The 17924-nt window shown below is 44.7% G+C and overlaps 1 protein-coding gene across 23 annotated transcripts in view; it reads right to left on the reverse strand.

Moving 5' to 3' along the window:
• Positions 1–17924, reverse strand: part of Carmil1 (capping protein regulator and myosin 1 linker 1) — a 293644-nt gene that overhangs the window by 44721 nt on the left and 230999 nt on the right. For all 23 annotated transcript variants that reach the window (XM_042278284.2, XM_076573044.1, XM_076573046.1 and 20 more), the window contains 5 exons: positions 16473–16601; positions 14484–14615; positions 7302–7477; positions 3778–3865; positions 1185–1334 (listed from right to left, as the gene is read on the reverse strand). In XM_042278284.2, coding sequence (XP_042134218.2) covers positions 1185–1334; positions 3778–3865; positions 7302–7477; positions 14484–14615; positions 16473–16601 — 675 coding nt within the window. The remainder of the gene's footprint in view (positions 1–1184; positions 1335–3777; positions 3866–7301; positions 7478–14483; positions 14616–16472; positions 16602–17924) is intronic.

Below are 17924 nucleotides of genomic sequence, written 5' to 3' on the forward strand. Positions count from 1 at the left end.
TGTCAGATTCCCTGGAGTTTGAGTTTTTGAGGTTAAGAACTAGGTGCTGATTCTATTCCTCTGAAAGAGCAGCAAGTACTATTAATCACTAAGTCATTTCTCTACCCCATCCAGCCCCCTTTAAAAAAGACCCTCTTTCTGACATTGTTTTTTGTTTTGTTTTGGTTTTGTTTTTCAAGACAGGGTTTCTCTGTGTAACAGCCCTGGCTGTCCTGGAACTTGCTTTGGAGAGCAGGCTGGTCTCAAACTCACAGAGATCTGCCTGCCTCTGCCTCCGAGTGCCTGGATTAAAGGTGTGTACCACCATATCCGACAAATATCAAAGCAGGGGATGGTAAGCACAGCTGTCATCCTAGTGCTTGGATACCTGAATTAGGATGTGGAATTCAAAGTCATCCTCTACATATAGGAGTTTGAGGTCAGAGTTACCAACACCCTGTCTCAAAGCCAAAACAAAACAGAACAAAAGACCACCAACAACAACAACAACAACAAAAAAAGAGCATTCTTTGCTTGAACTTTATGGCGGCTCACATCTGTAACCCCAGGCATGAGGCATGAAGATTGTCATGAGTTCAAGACCACCCCAGGTAACATATTTAGTCCTAGGTAAACCTGGGCTATCAAGAAAGAAAACACCTTGTCTCAAAACAACCCCACCACTACCAAAAGAACCCCGCCCTTATGAATTCAGGTTGTTTTCAAGGCTTTCAGTCATGCTCTTCTTAACAGTTGTTGACCAAGAACTGATTTTTTTCCCCAGAGAGATCAGTGGTATTCATTATGTTCTGTGCTCTTGGAGGTAACCCTTCAATCCAAATTAATGCAATTTCTAAGCCTAACTTAGGGCCTTAACCCTCCCCCAGTACAACTGAATTTATTGGGTCTTCACAGAAATGTAAGCCCTGAAACTGAAGCTAAGGTCAAATCCAAGGGCCATCAGACCCTGAGAAAGGCTATTCCTGACTGAGTCATCCTGAGGTTCCATCCAGGAGGTGCATGCCTCCTTCTGGCTATACAACAAACATGTTTTCCGAAAGCGGAAGCTGCTTCATACATGTGGTCCTGGATGGCTTTCTCCATGTTCTGATGAGTGTCTGATCTCAAACAATGAGACTTTAAAAACTAACCAGGGGCACGGCACAGTGGGGGTGGGCAGGGCACCGGCAGGGGCTGCGGCTTACCATACAGGTGTCTAGGTCTTCCAGCCTCTCCACCTCGGTGAGATCCTCCACCATAAGTGTGGCACGTTTCACCGGCTTCTCCTCCACCAGCTCCACCTCTAGGGCCTCTCGCTGGGGAAGGCTCTTGCCTCGCCTACTGAAATGGTCCGCCTAGGGGTTAAGAGAGCACAAGCAGAAATTAGAGCAGGAAACAAGGAGGAATTGGTTAGCGAATTCCTGAAGGTGTCCTCCACAAGGGGGCGCTGTAGAGATCTACCCTGCAAGTCGTCAAGGAAATTCTATTTAATTAAGCGATTAAAAAATTAACTCAGCGTTTTTTAAATACGCCTCATTATCTAATCCTGCCCGACCTAGAACCTCCCTGATTCAGCCTGCACTTCAGAGTGCTGGGATCCCAGGTGTGTACCACCAGACCCAGCTTCAGTGACGTCTCTGAATCAATATACATTAGCGTAGCGCTCCTTTTCTGACTTTTGGGGGCCTAGTAAGTGAGAAATAAGAAACCTCATAAGGGAGGGTACTGGCAAGGGGGCTCAGCGGGTAAAAGCACCTGCCGCCAAGTCATACCATGGAAGTGAACTCTGAGGTTCACTTTGCACATGGTGGGAAGAGAGAACTGACTCCCACAAATTGTCCTCTGACCTCCATATGCCTGCCAGCACATCGATACACCCAAACACTCCCAATAAAAAATAAATTTTTGAAAAAATCTTTTTTAATTAATAAATGAAAATACTACCTGAGAAGAAAATAAGTAGCTTTCTTTTTACTAATCTTATTTAATAAGAATTTTATTCTGTATCTAGTTGCTTAATAATATTTAATGATGGTAAAATGATTCCAACTTTCATTATTTTTAAATACTAAAAGGAAATAAATGAAAACTTAGTAAGTTACCTCCCCACTGTTTTCATGTGTGGAATACCATATTTGATGAGCCGTTATTCCCATTTTTTATGTTTTAGTAAATGTACAAAAGCAAATAGTAGGAAGTGGGATGTGCTGGGTTGATTTAAACACTAGAAACTATTTCTGAAGGATGAGAAGCTGCTGAGGAAGTCTACACAAGCCTGGAGGACTTCCTATGGGCAGAAACTAGTTGACCAGTTTCATTGCAAAGGTAGCATTATTTTCCTACAACACTGAATTTCTCTTTTTATAAGCCAGAGCCCCAGAATGGATGTTCAGATGAATCACAAAGCAATGTGAGCGTACGCTGCAGGTTCATTATGAGACCCACCCAGGAATCACACCTGGGCCTGTCTGTGACTGAGCGGGGAAGGCCTGCCCTGAAGATGGGTGTCTCCCTCCCCCAGGCTGGGGTCCCAGACAGAAGGGAACGTGGAAAAGGGCAGTGAGTTGCAGCATTCACGTCTCTCTGCTTCCTGTTCACGGATGCCATGTGACCTGCCGCCTCCACACCTGCGGCTGTGTGAGCCACACCAGGGTGGACCCTCCAACCATGAGCTGAAAGAAACCCTTCCATTCCGAAGGGTTCATCAACTATTTTGTTATAGCAATGATAAAGTACAAAATAGAGTACATTAATACAAAACTTTTCCAAGCATAAAAAAAAATCAATATTCTGAGTAAATTCTTAATAAAAGACAAAAAAAAGTGAAAATTTCAAACTTCCCATGAAGGCTTTCCAGGTGGAGTCAAGCCAAGACGTCATCCAGAATTGGTGGCACCCTGTCAGCATTCTGAGGCAGCTCCAGTGCCCATGGGACATCAATAAAATGTTTCTAAAATAGAATGTGCCAGCCTGGCCAGAGCTATATAGTGAGGCCATGTCTCTAAATGAATAAATAAATTTTTAAAGAGCACGCTCCACTGAGTCTGAATTGGGGACTCTAGACAATGAAGTTACTCCTGGCTGCCAGGAGACAAGAATACAGCATCTTCAGCTTGATGGGCCAGGAATCCGTTTTCTATACAATTTGGCACAGGGCTGCAATGCTGATAAAATACAACACAGAAAAATTTTAGAAAATATTATGTGCTTGAATATCGTGGTCCTGTCAAATTGCTCTAGAAACTTCTTAGTGGCCCCTGCTGGTTTCTTAACTAATGAATGATCACAGTCTGGTAACGTGTGTTAGGTGCCAGCTGGAATCCACAGGGGACATTTGGAGTACTGCTGCTACAGATAAACTGTCTTTTGGATTTTAAAGAATAGGCTTAGCTGGGCAGGACAGCATACACATTTGGAAGGGAGAGGAAGGAGAATCAGAAGTTTAAGGATATCCTTGGCTATGTAGAGAATTGAGGCTAGCATGGGCTACATGACTCTCTCTCTACACACACACACACACACACACACACACACACACACACACACACACAAATGTGTGTTTGACCTTCATTAAAACTGGACAAGATTTCTAATACTGCTCACTTCTACCCTCTGCCATTCAATTCTGATGCATTCCAGGATGTCTAGAAGCAACAGAAGAAGGAGGAGGAATGCCAGGCTCTCCACCCATTATGCTGCAAAGAAGACAGAGAAAAGAAGGCCCACTCCTTCCTGGAACCCACTCCGCATCGAGGCAGGGCCACACCAGAAGGGCTCGCTCCGGACGCCGGCACTCACCAGCTTCCGATGGCTGCTGGAGAGCGCCTCCAGGATCTCATCCACGATGCGGTCAGACAGGAAAGAGGCCACTGTCAGCTTCACCTCACTGCGGACACCAAAGGGGAGAGAAGCTTTTCAGCCTGTATTCGGGGGAGGGAGGAGCATGCGCCTGTGAGGTCATGCAGTCTTTGAAAATGGACTGGAAGAATATGGGACAGGACTAAGGAATACCAAAAGTAACCCTTAAACAATGCCACAAACACACAGGTGACAGGCATCCATTGCCAATGTCGACTTGTCTCTGAGTTTGAAGCCTGAGATTTAATGGTAGAAATGAAAACCACCTGGATAAAGACAAACTCAACAGGAACCCACATGTGCCACGTGACACACAGCACCTACCGTCACAGACATGAGCTGACTCGACTGCAGAAAGTTCAGAGAGTCTAGTCAGGCTAGTACCCCTCAGTTATCACTGCAATGTGCACACACAGCACATAAAAGGTTTGCACCAACGGAACTGTGCCACTCTATTTCTGCTTTGACTTATCATTATGCTAGGCATGTCAAAAATCCACAGTGCTCCACCTTTTGTAATAGAGGTTATTACAATTTTTAGTTTGGGTGCCTCTTAATCTGACCTCAGACAATTCCTCAGCAAGAGGAAAGAGGTTTATAGTTTTTAAGTAACAGGCTCTGGTTCCTACAGACGACTCCTGTTTTAGTTCACACTTCAGCCATTCACAAGGATTCACCTACTCTAAAGCGGAAGTGTACACAGGTCCAAGATTTGAGGGAGAGAGTTAGGAAGTCAGTCACATACCTACACTCTAGAATCATCTTATGAGTTTAGCCTGCTTTTGAAGTCAACAATTTTATGTTTTCAGAACAGACAAATGAGCTGTCAAAACAAAATTACTGAATCCTAAAGCTGTGGTTGAATGTGTATTTGGGTAACAGGAAAATCCCTGTAACCCGAGTGTGACAATTTGTACTGAGACTTCTTCCTCAGGAAGATTACTGCTAGGATGCAGGAGGGGGATTAACTCTGATACTTGTGTAAATCTCCAGGAGGATTCTTCAATTCTTTTTTGATGAAACAAAGTCTCACTGGTATTTGACTGTCTAATATTTAATTATCTAATACTTTAAGCTGGGTGTGATGGTTCACAATCAGAATTCCAGGACTCAGAAGGCTGAGGCAGAAAGATAGCTGTGAGTCTAAGGCTGGCCTAAACTAGAGATGGTGGTGGTGGTGGGGGGGGGGATGACATTTAGTTAAACACATCAGCGTCATCCAGGTGAGATTCACTCTTGTCTCACACTAAAAACATGGAACAGAGTCCTACCCAGGATTCCAGAGGATGCTGGAATCTGGTGATAACAAGGATTTCCTGATTCTCATTAGTCATACCTGAGATTCTGTCTCTTTCTAACCCTCTAGTACAGCACTTCATACCTCTCTTTCTCCCTCCTCTGAAGACGGGGAGGGGTGGTTTATAGACTCCAAGGTGAAGACTTTAAAATGCCACTGTCGTTTGATGTCTCTGGACTGTTCTATCATTTTGTTGCTGGGGTTCTGCTTCCTTTGGAGTCCCTCACCCTGCACGACCTCTCATACAAATGTGCCTGTATGCGGGCGGTGGTGGCGCACGCCTTTAATCCCAGCACTCGGGAGGCAGAGCCAGGCGGATCTCTGTGAGTTCGAGGCCAGCCTGGGCTACCAAGTGAGCTCCAGGAAAGGCGCAAACCTACGCAGAGAAACCCTGTCTCGAAAAACCAAAAACCAAAAACCAAAAAAAAACCAAATGTGCCTGTATTATCCCTGTATGTATGTGAGTTGTCAGCGCTCAGCTTACTCTATGCATTATAAAAATCCAAGAAGTGAGTCTATGGACATACAACTGATTCACCCATGTAAAGGGTTCTACGCTCCTGTGCGACTTTCTGAATTTTCCAGTGTTCAGGGAAGGTGACCACATTTGACAGAATTTGCTAATAAAAAACAGAAGGAGGCTGGGTTGGGAAGAGGGGCAGGATTAACCAGAGTGGAGCAGCAGTGGTGGTGAATATGACTGGATGCATTGTGTACATGTGCGGGAATGTCATAAGGAAAGCCATTACTGTGTATGTATAACTAATGTGATGATATGAAAATGTTTTTAGAAGGGAGAGAGAAAACAAAAGGAATTTGATACTGCAGTACAGACATCAGCCCATGTTCTCTATTGGTGTCAGAAACTATTCCCATGAAAGAATACTGGCTAACACAGTTTTCATGCTAATAGTTAAAGGGGATATTTAATACTTATGCACTTCCCATTTTAAATATTCACATTTAAAATATGTGATACTTAAATATTTATTTTCAATAACAAAGCTGAGTCTTAGATAACTAAAGTTTGTAAGCACACCTGTAAGGGCTGGAATGCATAAACTCGATAATCCTCAAGTGGTTCTGTAAACTCAAAATCCTTTTTTCTAACTTCTCAGAGTTTTCAAACTGCTTTAGACTTCATCCCAGTAGATACCAGAAGCTTATTAAACCAACAGAATGCAAAGCCGGGTCTCCAATCTGAGGCCATCCAGTGCCGTGGGTTTACAGCCCAGAGACTCTGTTTGGCTACCTGGCTTGCTCTGGCTGGAGCCAATCGGCTTCTTAGATGTGTGGTCGGACTATTCCCAGCTCTCCACAACTGCTAATTTTCTTGCTCATCTAAATATCTTTATCAATATTCAGAAACAGGTGAAAGGGGAAACTTAACCTGTTTGGAACTGGGCTTCCAGCCATCTCACTCCCCACCTAAGAGGCATAAGGAGGATGAACTGAGTACAACACAACGCTCAGGACCCCAGGGGTCTCTCCTCGAAAATCAAGGAAGTTTGTAATTACGTCTTCTAAATACTGAAGCCCTGAGATACTGCTCAAGCCTCTCCAAACACATACCTGGGGACTTCAAAGCCCACCATCCTACCCTGGGGTGAACACATCATGATTCACTCTAGAGGTCTGAGGCAGGAGGACTGCTATAAATTTCAGGCTAGTCTGAGCTACAGAGTTCCAGTAAAGCCTGGGCTATAGATTGAGGTCCCCTCAACAAAACAAACAAAATAACCAAACACCAAAACAACAACAATAACAAAACTGACAGGGAGGGAGGGGGAACGGGGTGTGTGTGTGTGTGTGTGTGTGTGTGTGTGTGAAATATCCTCAGACTTAAGCCAGTGAGAAAGTGGAAGATAAATGCTGGATTCAGAACCCAGGAATTACAATTTTGTCTTCCTCCTGATATATAAAACCCTTAAAGAGCCACAGACTCTGTGCTCTTAGGTAATGCAGATATAACATGTCCAGAACTCTGACCTGTGTATATAACCTATGTTTACATACATTGCTTGTGTGCATAACTATGTTTACATACATTCTCCTCGGTCCGTTAGACACATCTCAACACACTCCTTGATGATGAAGCCACCAACACTATCTTCTCGGGAAGATAAGAACCTGGACCGTGTCTCACATACTAACACAATGAACATACCTAATTTTGTTAAGAATGTCGATTCCGGACTGTTCCAACAGGACATTTTTAACAAAGGTGCGTGGGATGGAAATCTTTTCAGTGCTGGCATGGATCAGGTCCTGTCGGATGTGGGCTTTTTTCATCACACTGGGGCAGAGGTTCTCAGCCGCATCCACCATGTTTTCAAGCAAACCCTGCAATACAGAAGAGGGAGATAAGGACGCAGCCACCAGAACCTTTGGAGGATAGGAACCCCTGGGGCGCAACCAAGGACTCCAGACAGCCCCTAAGAGATCTGTAACTCCTGGGCGACTGATGAACTCAAGGGATCACTTGAAATCAGACACCAGAAGAACCTGTGCTTCGCTCAGGCCTCTGAAGTCTTCCAGGCAGCAGGTGGACTTAAGACAGCTATGAATGAGAATAATAAAACATGCTTTTCAAAGCAACTTGCCACAGCAGACTAAGGTCCCAGGTCCTAGAAAGCATGCTTAACAGATACAAACTTAAGATTAGAAATCGCTAAAATATGTATGTGACTTCCCAAATCACACAAACCTCTAAATTATAATGAGCCGTTCAATAGTTCTACCAAAACACAACAGCAGAAAAATAACAAAATCACTGAAATGACTGCCAATTTTTCTCCTCTAAGAGAAAAGTTTTCCTAACTGTAAAACAGTAGTTATAAGAACAGCGATAAACAACAGGAATAATAACAGATGAAAACGTTTACAGAGAAACAACCTCAATAGCAACGCCAAAACATGTTTTCTCACAGCCCTGCAGCATCTGAGAAAAAACACAGCACATTCCACCCTCCCAACATCTGTGCAGATGGATGGGGTAGCTGCTCAAGGGATCTTCCCTCACAGGTGAGAAATGTGTGCACTAAGGAATGTTAAATGACTTGCTCAAGACGGGTGGCGGGATTGCTCCATGGAAAAGGCATCTGTGTTTCTGTCAGACCCAAAGTTGAACCCTAGCTGAATGACAAAATTATCCACCTATAACCTTAATACCAAGGGACGGATCAAGGCCGCGCTTCACTCTACAAAATAAATCTCATCCAGGACGCTTGTCAGTCCACACAATCCTCTGTAAACGAAGGCTGATTCTGACATACTTCGTCTATAGACAAGGAGAGTGGGGCTCAGAGGAGGTCAGCGACTTGTTCAGGGCTAGCCAGTGCTTACGGGAATTGGTGCATGAGGGCTCAGGGTCTCCTGTCCAGTTCTCCTGTTTCCTCCTCTAGTATTCTCTTCCGACACCCCAGTCTGTCCAAACCTTTGCTCCAGGACCTACAGTTTTCTTTCCCTGTTCTCTGAGCAACAGCAGCTAAGGTCTCCAGGGTGATCGTGTGATACAGGGCTGGGAGAAAGGGTCCTAGGACACATCCCAATGCTGCGGGCTCCAGCTCAGCTATTACACTGCATCTCCACCACACAGTACCCGCCCTTCAATAGCCCGCCTTCCGGAGCCCTGCGCTGTGCCTCGGGCTTTAATGAGTCTCAAGCAAACACTTATCTACAGTGATGTGGGAGGCAGAGAGTTGCTGAGAGTCTGAATTTTAAGTTTTACCAGATGTTAATTAGCTTAAATTTAAATGAGCACAAATAGGAAACAGTAGCCATGGTGAGTGGTGAGCTAGGTCTAATGTTACATTGATTCATCACCACAGGATTAGGTAGGGCATGGGAAAGTTTCAGTTCATTGTCCTGAGATACACACACACACACACACACACACACACACACACACACACACACACACACACACACACATTTGGTTTTTCTTAGTTGTTGGCACACTGGAATTGAAATGTTGTTTCGGAAAACCAGTGTTTCTATTTAGCAACACTACATTTTCCCCGTTCCTTGTTTCATGAAGCTCAGATATTTTTTTCTCTGATAGCTTTTATTTTGACCCAAGGTATAACCCTTAATTTTTAGTGTAGTCTAGGAAAAGAAAGCTAATCTGGTTGTTGTTGTTGTTGTATGTGTGTGTTTCTTCTTTTTCTTTTGAAGATGTAGCTTTAATCATGTAGGCTGGGAGTGGGTGGGCAGGAGAAGAAGGTATAGGATCTCCTGGAGCCAAAGTTAGGTGTGGATGTGAACGGCTTGAGGTGGGTGCTGGGAACTGGACTTGGTCCTCTGCAGGAGCAGTTCAGTGCTCTTCATTTCTGAGCTGCGGCTCCAGCCCCGCTGTCTCGGTTTCTGGATGAACTGTCTTTTCATTGCATCCGTCTTAAGCACTGGGTCAGCTGGATGTGTAACTCTGCACTAACAGTTCATGTGTGTGGGGAAGTGTGCCGACATCATCTCATTGTCTTCTGGCTTTAACTGCTGAGCAGTGAGTTGCCACAGCTCCACAGGTGTGTGTGTGTGTGTGTGTGTGTGTGTGTGTGTGTGTGTGTGTGTGTGTGTACGTGCGCGCGTGCGTGAAGTCCAGAGAAAGAGGAAGTTTTCCTCCCCTGGACTCTGCTCCCCATCCCTCCCGATCTGGGCTTGCTGGGCTTCTGCAGCCAGTCTGCCAATCCCCAGTTCCTGACTCTCTCCAGTGCCACCGTCTCTCGTTTCTGTTTCCCTCCTTCTGGAAAGCCAAGCCAGGCTGCTGTGAACTCTGTGCACATCTCTGTACTTTTCTGACCTTGTTTTCATTCTGTCGGTCTCTGTGTTATTGTCTTCAGACAACGTTCAGTGAGCAGGCCCTGGATCTGAAACGGGACAGAACTCAGTTCCCTTAAGACAGTCTCAAGGTGTGTGCCTCTGAACTGTAAAATAACCAACACTCCCACTGGGTGTTGGGAAATCTGTATAATGTCTGTAAAGCAAGCTGGATCAATATCTTTAAGATGGCAGCTACCTTTTTGTGCTTGGTATTGGGCCTCAGAATTGCAAATGTAATGTCCATACTGAAGTGTTCGGGAACTTTTTCTTTTGCTGTGGAGACACTCAGTACAGGGTTGTGGATGTAGCTCAGTGGTAGAGCACCTGCCTAGCATGTTCAAGGTCCTGATGTCCATCCCAGAACTGCAAAACACCACCACCAGCAGCAGCAGCAGCAACAGTAACAATAACAAGAACAACAACAGCAGCAACAATAAAAACAGCAGCAGCAACCACCACAGCAACAGTAGCAACTACAACATCAAAACCCTAAATACAGAAAACAAACTCTTTTGAATAAATCAAGATCTGACTGGACAGAATTCCGCCCAAACCCATCAGGCTTCCTATCCTAAGTGAATCTGAAATTTACCAGTGCAAACTTTCACCATTTAAGCCTGAGGGAAAGAAAGCAAGAACTTTCCAGACTCAAGGAAGCATGTTAAAATGTAAGGCCAGAGGGGGAAAAAGGTCCCAAGCCCATGTATTCTCTATGATTGTCCCAGCAGTGACGTTAGGGGGCAAAGGGAGGGGCGGAGGTGAGGAGCCATTCTGACATCTTGACACAGGCCAGTCCAGAGAACACAGGGCCCTCAGAGAAAGAACTCTGCAGACCCCTGCTCTAGGGCATGGTGAAGAGGCTGACCCACCTGCCCATTTTCTTCTGCTTTCTGAAATAATCACTTTGAAAAAGAGCCCACAGAACCATTTGAATTTTTTTCATCTAATAATTAAAACCCCACCATTGATTGCAATAAAGCCTTATGCTGATCAAATATCAGAGCGAGAAGAAATCACCATGGTTGCTACACAAGCCTGAGTAAAGAACTGTGGTCCAGCCATCCTGGGCCACTGTCAGGATGAATAAACTCGGGGTGCTGAGCCAGGCCTCCCCCTTTTCCATTCTCTGCAGTAAAAAACTATTTTTACAAAATAATAATTCCTTTTTTTTTAAATACCAAAAAAAAAATCCACCTCCTTAAGCTGGTATGATATGCTTTAGAGACTGCAAACAGGAACAGGGCCCCTTTAACAATGAGGAGTAAGGAATGGTCCTTACAGCTTAGTTAATTATATAAAATGCACTTTGTTACCTAATTTTTAGGAAATCAATGCATTACATGGTTACTGTAAGTAGGAAAATTGGCCAGGCAGTGACGGCACAGGCCTTTAAAAATCCCAGCACTTAGAAGACAGAAGCAGGTGGATTTCTATGAGTTGGAGTCCAGCCTGAACTACAAAGCAAGTACCAGAACAGCCAAGGCTACACAGAGAAACCATCTCGAAAAACCAAATCAAACAAAAAAAGAATCTTAAAAAAAAAAAGGAGGAAAACATGGTGTCGTCATCATCACCACCCCACCCCCACCCCTTCACCCCTGCAAAAGGTCATTTGTCAGGTCAGCAGAAGAAAGAAAGGAAGTGGAAGTTCTTCAGGGCATGGAAAATGTAAGAAAGTAAATGTTTCAGCAGAACACGTGAATCTCTGAATGAGGACTTGCTGTGATTCATGACAGATGTTTTGAGAGGGAAAGGGACTTGAATCTCACAAGGTCCGGGAAGGACATGTAAGCAAGGAGCAGGAAAAACACAAACACAGGCCACTGCAGGCTTGGGGCCTGGGAGCTAGTGACACAGAAGACCAGTGGCACAGGGAAAGCAGAGGACATTGGTGCCGTCCAGCAAGGGCTCAGAAAAGCCCACAACAAAAAGGCAAAGCCTATCCACAGGACAGTAGCATCTATACTATCTCAGGCTTTTTAAATGCAAATGTATTTTATTTTGGATATTTGTGCCCTAGTCCTCCCAAGAAAAATTAGCCATAATCAATTTCAACTGCTCCAGGCAGTTTCAGGGAAAGAGACAGCTAAGGTCAGGGCAGTCTATGGCTCAGACAAGATGAAAAACCAGCAACAGTTGGAAGCTGTTGGACAGGAAGGGACCTGTTACCGCATTTCATGCCAATTTAAATGACAGCCATTCATACAGTAGGAAGAAATTCTTACAGATGTGCTAAAGGGAGGGGGGGCGGGGAACAGATGGAAATAGGCCTTTTTCAATAGAAAAAACACAGGGCTGGGTATATAGCTCACTGATCAAATGCTTACCCAGCAAGCATACAGCCCTGAGGCCAAGCTCCAGCACCATAAATAAATAAATACTTATGCACTACTCTGCTATTAAGGAAATAAAAACATACAATGGGTTGTTTTTTTTTTTTTTAAATGTTAGAGGTGTCCCGCTGTACCCAGTACCACTAGGAGTACGATAAATGAGCAGTTCCATGCACTACTTGACATGTTTGCCAATCCATACAAAAGCATAATGCGATTAACCCAGGAATGGAGCGATTACATAAATTCACCCTAACAAAGCTTATCAGAAATTAGAACAGGCACATCTATGCAGTGGAATGCATCTTTAATGCAGCCATGAGAAATGGTGCTTCCTCGCTACTACAACTGCACTTGTAATAATGACTCCCTGTGTAAAAGGTTCCTAATCATTTGCATGGCATCGTCACAAAGATAAGGCGGAGTACCTAGGCAGAATCCGATGGGATTTTTGTTTCCGTAATTCTTTACAAATTTACTGTTGGTATTGCTTAAGCATTTCTCATTAGTTTTCATTTTTTACAGTCAGAAATAAGCAACCTAGTTGTTTATTACTAACTTTAAAAAGTATATGCCTTGTACAGGCAGACCCTTGTAGATCCTTGAACAAGCAGACCCTTGTAGTGGGTAGCCATTCCAGCTTGGATCTGGAAGTTCCAACCCCCATTGAGACTCTGGCAACTGTCACGCCTACGAGGCAGGGTCAGGGGAGGCGCCTGGAGACCCCAGAGCTGGATGGGCCAGCGCTCTCTCTGTGCGCTCTCTCTGTGCCGGGAAGCTGAACGGTGGAGGTTGACTGAGCAGAGCTCCAGAGAACACTGCTGGACTGTGATACACCTTCCCCAGACCCTGCGACCTACCTATTACTTAATTTGTGAGTTACACCATTAAATAAATATCCTTTTAACTACGTGGAGTGGCCAAAATAATTTCACCAATAGACCCTTATAGATCTTTGTACAGGCAGACCCTTGCAGACCTTTGTACAGGCAGACCCTTGCAGACCTTTGTACAGGCAGACCCTTGCAGACTTTTGTACAGGCAGACCCTTGCATATCTTTGTACAGGCAGACCCTTGCAGACCTTTGTACAGGCAGACCCTTGCAGACCTTTGTACAGGCAGACCCTTGCAGACTTTTGTACAGGCAGACCCTTGCATATCTTTGTACAGGCAGACCCTTGCAGATCTTTATACAGGCAGGCCGTACAGAGGATCCAAGAGCAATTTAATACCATGTGGTCTAGAAAGACTCAGAAGCAGCACACTGCTCTTTTCTGTCCCTGTCTTTTCAGTCCAAATTTAAATAGCCACAGGTAAATAAAATTTACAGACTACGTGTGTGTCTTTGAGGCGTGCACAGGGAGATAGATTAACACCTAATACTCCACAGCATTTTCTGCCCTATTAGCGTGATTTTCGGAGACTAACCAGCATCCTGGGGAGGTGTCGATCGTTTGCGCCTCCACTCCAGCACTTGCTGCAGAAGGAAACAGACTAAACAATGACAGGAACTCAAGGGCTTCAAGGCATCCTTCAAGACAAGAATCCTTCTGAATGAGAAACACCTGTGGGCAGCTGATTTCTGAAATCACCTTTGGAAAAAGCTGCTCTTAGGTTACCCACATCCTCTAAAGTCTTAGGGACCTTTTAAAGCCTTTTTTCAGCCTGTAAGCCAATAGCAGACCTCTGTTTATTTGGGTGCCCTATAGCTCCATTCTGATAAGTCAGTTTCTCCATTCCTAAGCATGTCAAGGATGGATGGCTATGCCTCTACTATCCTTCTCCATGTAAGCAGCATGGCAGTACTTACTCACAGGCCCCACCACTTTTTCCACTCTCAAAATCCAATATATTTCCCCAGAGCACTTTTTTTGGCGTCTTCTATGTGGAAATCATCCCCATCAGTAACAACCAACCATATTAAGTGCATTTAAAGATTCCCCATCAAATGCGAGACTAACTATGTAGGAAAGCATTCTAAAACACAGAAACTAGACTAGATGTTGTATTTACTTTTACCCATGTATTTCCCAGTTAGTGTAAACACACAGGCACACACTACAAATACACACACACACACACACACACACACACACACACACTTGCATCCTATAAATACGGGCAGCTACAGTATAGAATGCCATCAAACAATTACATCATCACAAATTCACTCCCCCAAATAACAGGATCCACAGACCTTCAGTTGTTCATCGACAACTCTTGTGACTTCTCCGGCCATTGATTCCAGGGTCTCCTGAATGGGACTGGATGACAGGCCACTGGCTCCTGCCCAGGAAGCACCGCCCACATGGTATAAGTTCGGTAACAACTGTAAGAAAGGTGAAAAGTAACCTTGTTGTAATTGAAAAACATATTTTGATAAGCATTAAGACCACTGCGAAGTTATGGAGAACTAAAGAAACATATTAGAGATCATCAGTCCTCCACCAAAGCCACAGATGGTAAATTGAGGCCCATGCTCTTTACTGGCATCTGGTCATCTTGGTGAAAACCAGCAATGCTAGCACCTCAACACAGTGGCACTGGGAGACGGCACAATCATTACTGGCCCTCAGTAGCTCTGAGGCCATGGAGTCAGTCAGTGTCCTCGACATTCCTGTCTCTGTCTGGGATGTGAGGGTTAAACTATTTTCAGCACGTTTTTGTCACCAAAGGTGCACCAAATAATGCCACTTCTCTTCAGATGCCAATCGATTGTCCCAGGATTCCACTCGGTTCTGATACTCTCTGCCTAGATTGTCATCAGATGCCACAAGAAAGGACTCACACCTCCAAGACTATATAACTCATCTGCCAGTCACAAATCCTAGGTCATCACGGGTACAGAAAACTGATCACAAAGTCAAGGGGTCCCTACCACCTAGTCCTTGGGTTTAGTGACCTGCAGGAATGCCTCATGAATCCCAGGAAAGCGCCTTCCTCACCACTGCTGGTTTCCCAATCAGACAGTGAAATGACCTCACAAATGGCTCTACAGGGGCTGGGGGAGAGGGCTTCCATGCTGTCTCCAGGTATGCCAGCTCCCAAGCCCCTTGATAGCAGAAGCTATCTAAACCCCTGTTTTAAGACTCCCTCAAAGGTACAGCGGAGGCATGGTTGATGATGTCACTGGTCATGGGTGACTGATCCAGTCTCCAGCCCTTCCCACTGGCAGGGGGTGTGGACTGGACAGAAGAGCCCATGTTCGTCTATGGTTGGTTCATCCACATCCACTCATTAAGATGAATGCTGCTGTGTTGAAAAGCTTTGGTTATCAGTAGCTAAAGATGTTATTGTTACCTCTGTCACTTAGAATGTTCCAGGGATTTAGAGGCTCTGTGCCAGGATACAAGGACAACGGCTCAGTATATATTATTATTGCACCATAGGACCATTGGATGACTAATCTGTAAGTTGTGATTCTGGGGCCAGTAAGATATCTCAGTGGGTACTCGCCACCAAGGCCACCAAGCTTACCAAACTGAGTTTGATCCCCAGGACCTACATTGTGGAAGGAGAGAACAGATTCCCACAAGTTACCCTTTCACACACACACACACACACACACACACACACACACACACACACACACACAAATAAATGCAAGTTAAACAATAATGAAACAACTAAATAAAACTACTTATATGAGCCGGGCGGTGGTGGCACACGCCTTTATTACCAGCACTCACAGAGGCAGGGGAATCTCTGAGTTCCAGGACAGCCAGGGCTACACAGAGAAACCCTGTCTCAAAAAATAAAAACAAACAAAATTGATAACAACAACAACAACAAAAAAAAAAAAACCCTACTTATGTGACCCCAACAGAAGAAGAGCCCAGGCTCTGACTCACACTGAGTCTATTTTCTATTATGCCACACTTTGGAGACTAAAGTCTTTGTAGACAGGCTCTTACTATGCTGCCCAGGCTGGCCTCAAACTTGCTGCAACCTTCCTGCCTCAGTACCCTGAGTTCTAGGATTACAGGTGTGAGTAACCTGGGAACCAAATTTTACCACAGAGGATGTGTCCTGTCAGAGATGACAGTGGGAGTATTGTGCTGTCAGTTACTCAGGGTTTAATTTTAAAACTCTCACCATGCTCCGCTCCTTATCTCATTATTAGAAATTCAGGTACAAACAGGATAAACACAATACAGACTCTCATGAATTCCGAGGAGGAACTCACCGTTTTAGAGTTCTTCGCATCACGCATGATCCGCTCCGCTGCCTTTAAATCCTCCTGAATAGCGTCACCCCCACAGGATCGCAAGGAGTTGAGGTGATCCTGAACCTTCACACACACCCGGTCAATCATCTGTGGGAACCAGCGAAGCATCCGAGTTGGTGCAGAAATGAAGACACAGAATGGACAATGAAAATTCAAGAAAACAGAATGCATGAGGTTGAAAAGCCTTTTGCTGGCATCTTCCAGAAGGGAGGTTAACCAATTATTAAATTAGTCTAACCAAACATGTAAGAAACCAATGGCACATTAACTCCAGGAAAAGATAATAAGGCACTTTGGGTCTCTTTTCTGCCTTAAGAAGAACGCTGTGCAGTGGATCATCTTAATGATTCAAATCTTGTAGCTCCCGGTGATGTCCTGCTAGACAGTGGCCCTCATTAGCTGTCATCGAGTGCCCTGTGTGTGTCAGACACAGCGAGAGATGCTGCAGACACAAAGTGTTTCACGTTGCCAAGACTGGGGACGTGACAATCAAATCCTGACAACTGCCGGTTAGCCTCAGTTGTATAGAAACCAAAACAGTTTCTGGAAGTTGACAGTTTAAAAATTCTATTACATGAGGTGCTTCCCTTTACAAATGAAGAACCACCAAAGCATAGAGGCAAGTTAGGGCAGCCAGAGACATAACTCGGTTGAGATAATGCTTGCCTAGCATCCATGAAGCCCTGGGTTCGATTGCCAGTACTATATAAACTGGGCATGGTGGTACACATCAGGTATCTCAATACTTGGGTGGGTGAGACAGGAAAAGCTGGATGTTCAAGGTCATCTTTGGCTACAAAGCGAGTTGAAGAACGGATTGGGCTATGTGAGACATTGTCTCAGTCGATAAGGTGGGATGTGTCTTGCCATATTAGCATGGGTAACAGGAAGTTGATGCCACCTAGTGTCTACCCAGCAGCCTAGCCTCACAAGCCATTTGGACTCGAATCATTTTCAGTGGGTCCGGGATGGGATTGAACTGAAGAACACAAAGGAAGTGGCAGAGCCTTGCCCACACAATGACAGGAGCAGATGGTTACCACATCCTTATTTGAAATCTGCTTGGGGCAGACCTGCTCTTGAGTGACCCAGTTCTCCCCAGGCTGGTGGGTGTCATATGGAATGGGCATCCTTTACTCAGGGTCTCACTTCTGGTCCTTACAACCTCTGGGACCATGGGCTGAAATAACCTCTATTTTTTTTACAGCCAGCCAAGTGTGGGTAGACAGCAGAAAATGAAGTAGATTCATCTCGAGGACACGGCAGTCACAGTGCTCTTCAAAAGCTTCTCTGGCATCCTCATCACAGCAAAACATGGTCTATTTTATGATCTTAAAAAATAATGTTTAGCTAGGCAGTTGGAAGATAGACAATTTAAAAATCATCCTCCGATACAAAGTCAATTACAAA

The sequence above is a fragment of the Peromyscus maniculatus genome, chromosome 5 (assembly GCF_049852395.1).
Source record: "Peromyscus maniculatus bairdii isolate BWxNUB_F1_BW_parent chromosome 5, HU_Pman_BW_mat_3.1, whole genome shotgun sequence".
NCBI classification, from domain to species: Eukaryota; Metazoa; Chordata; class Mammalia; order Rodentia; family Cricetidae; genus Peromyscus; species Peromyscus maniculatus.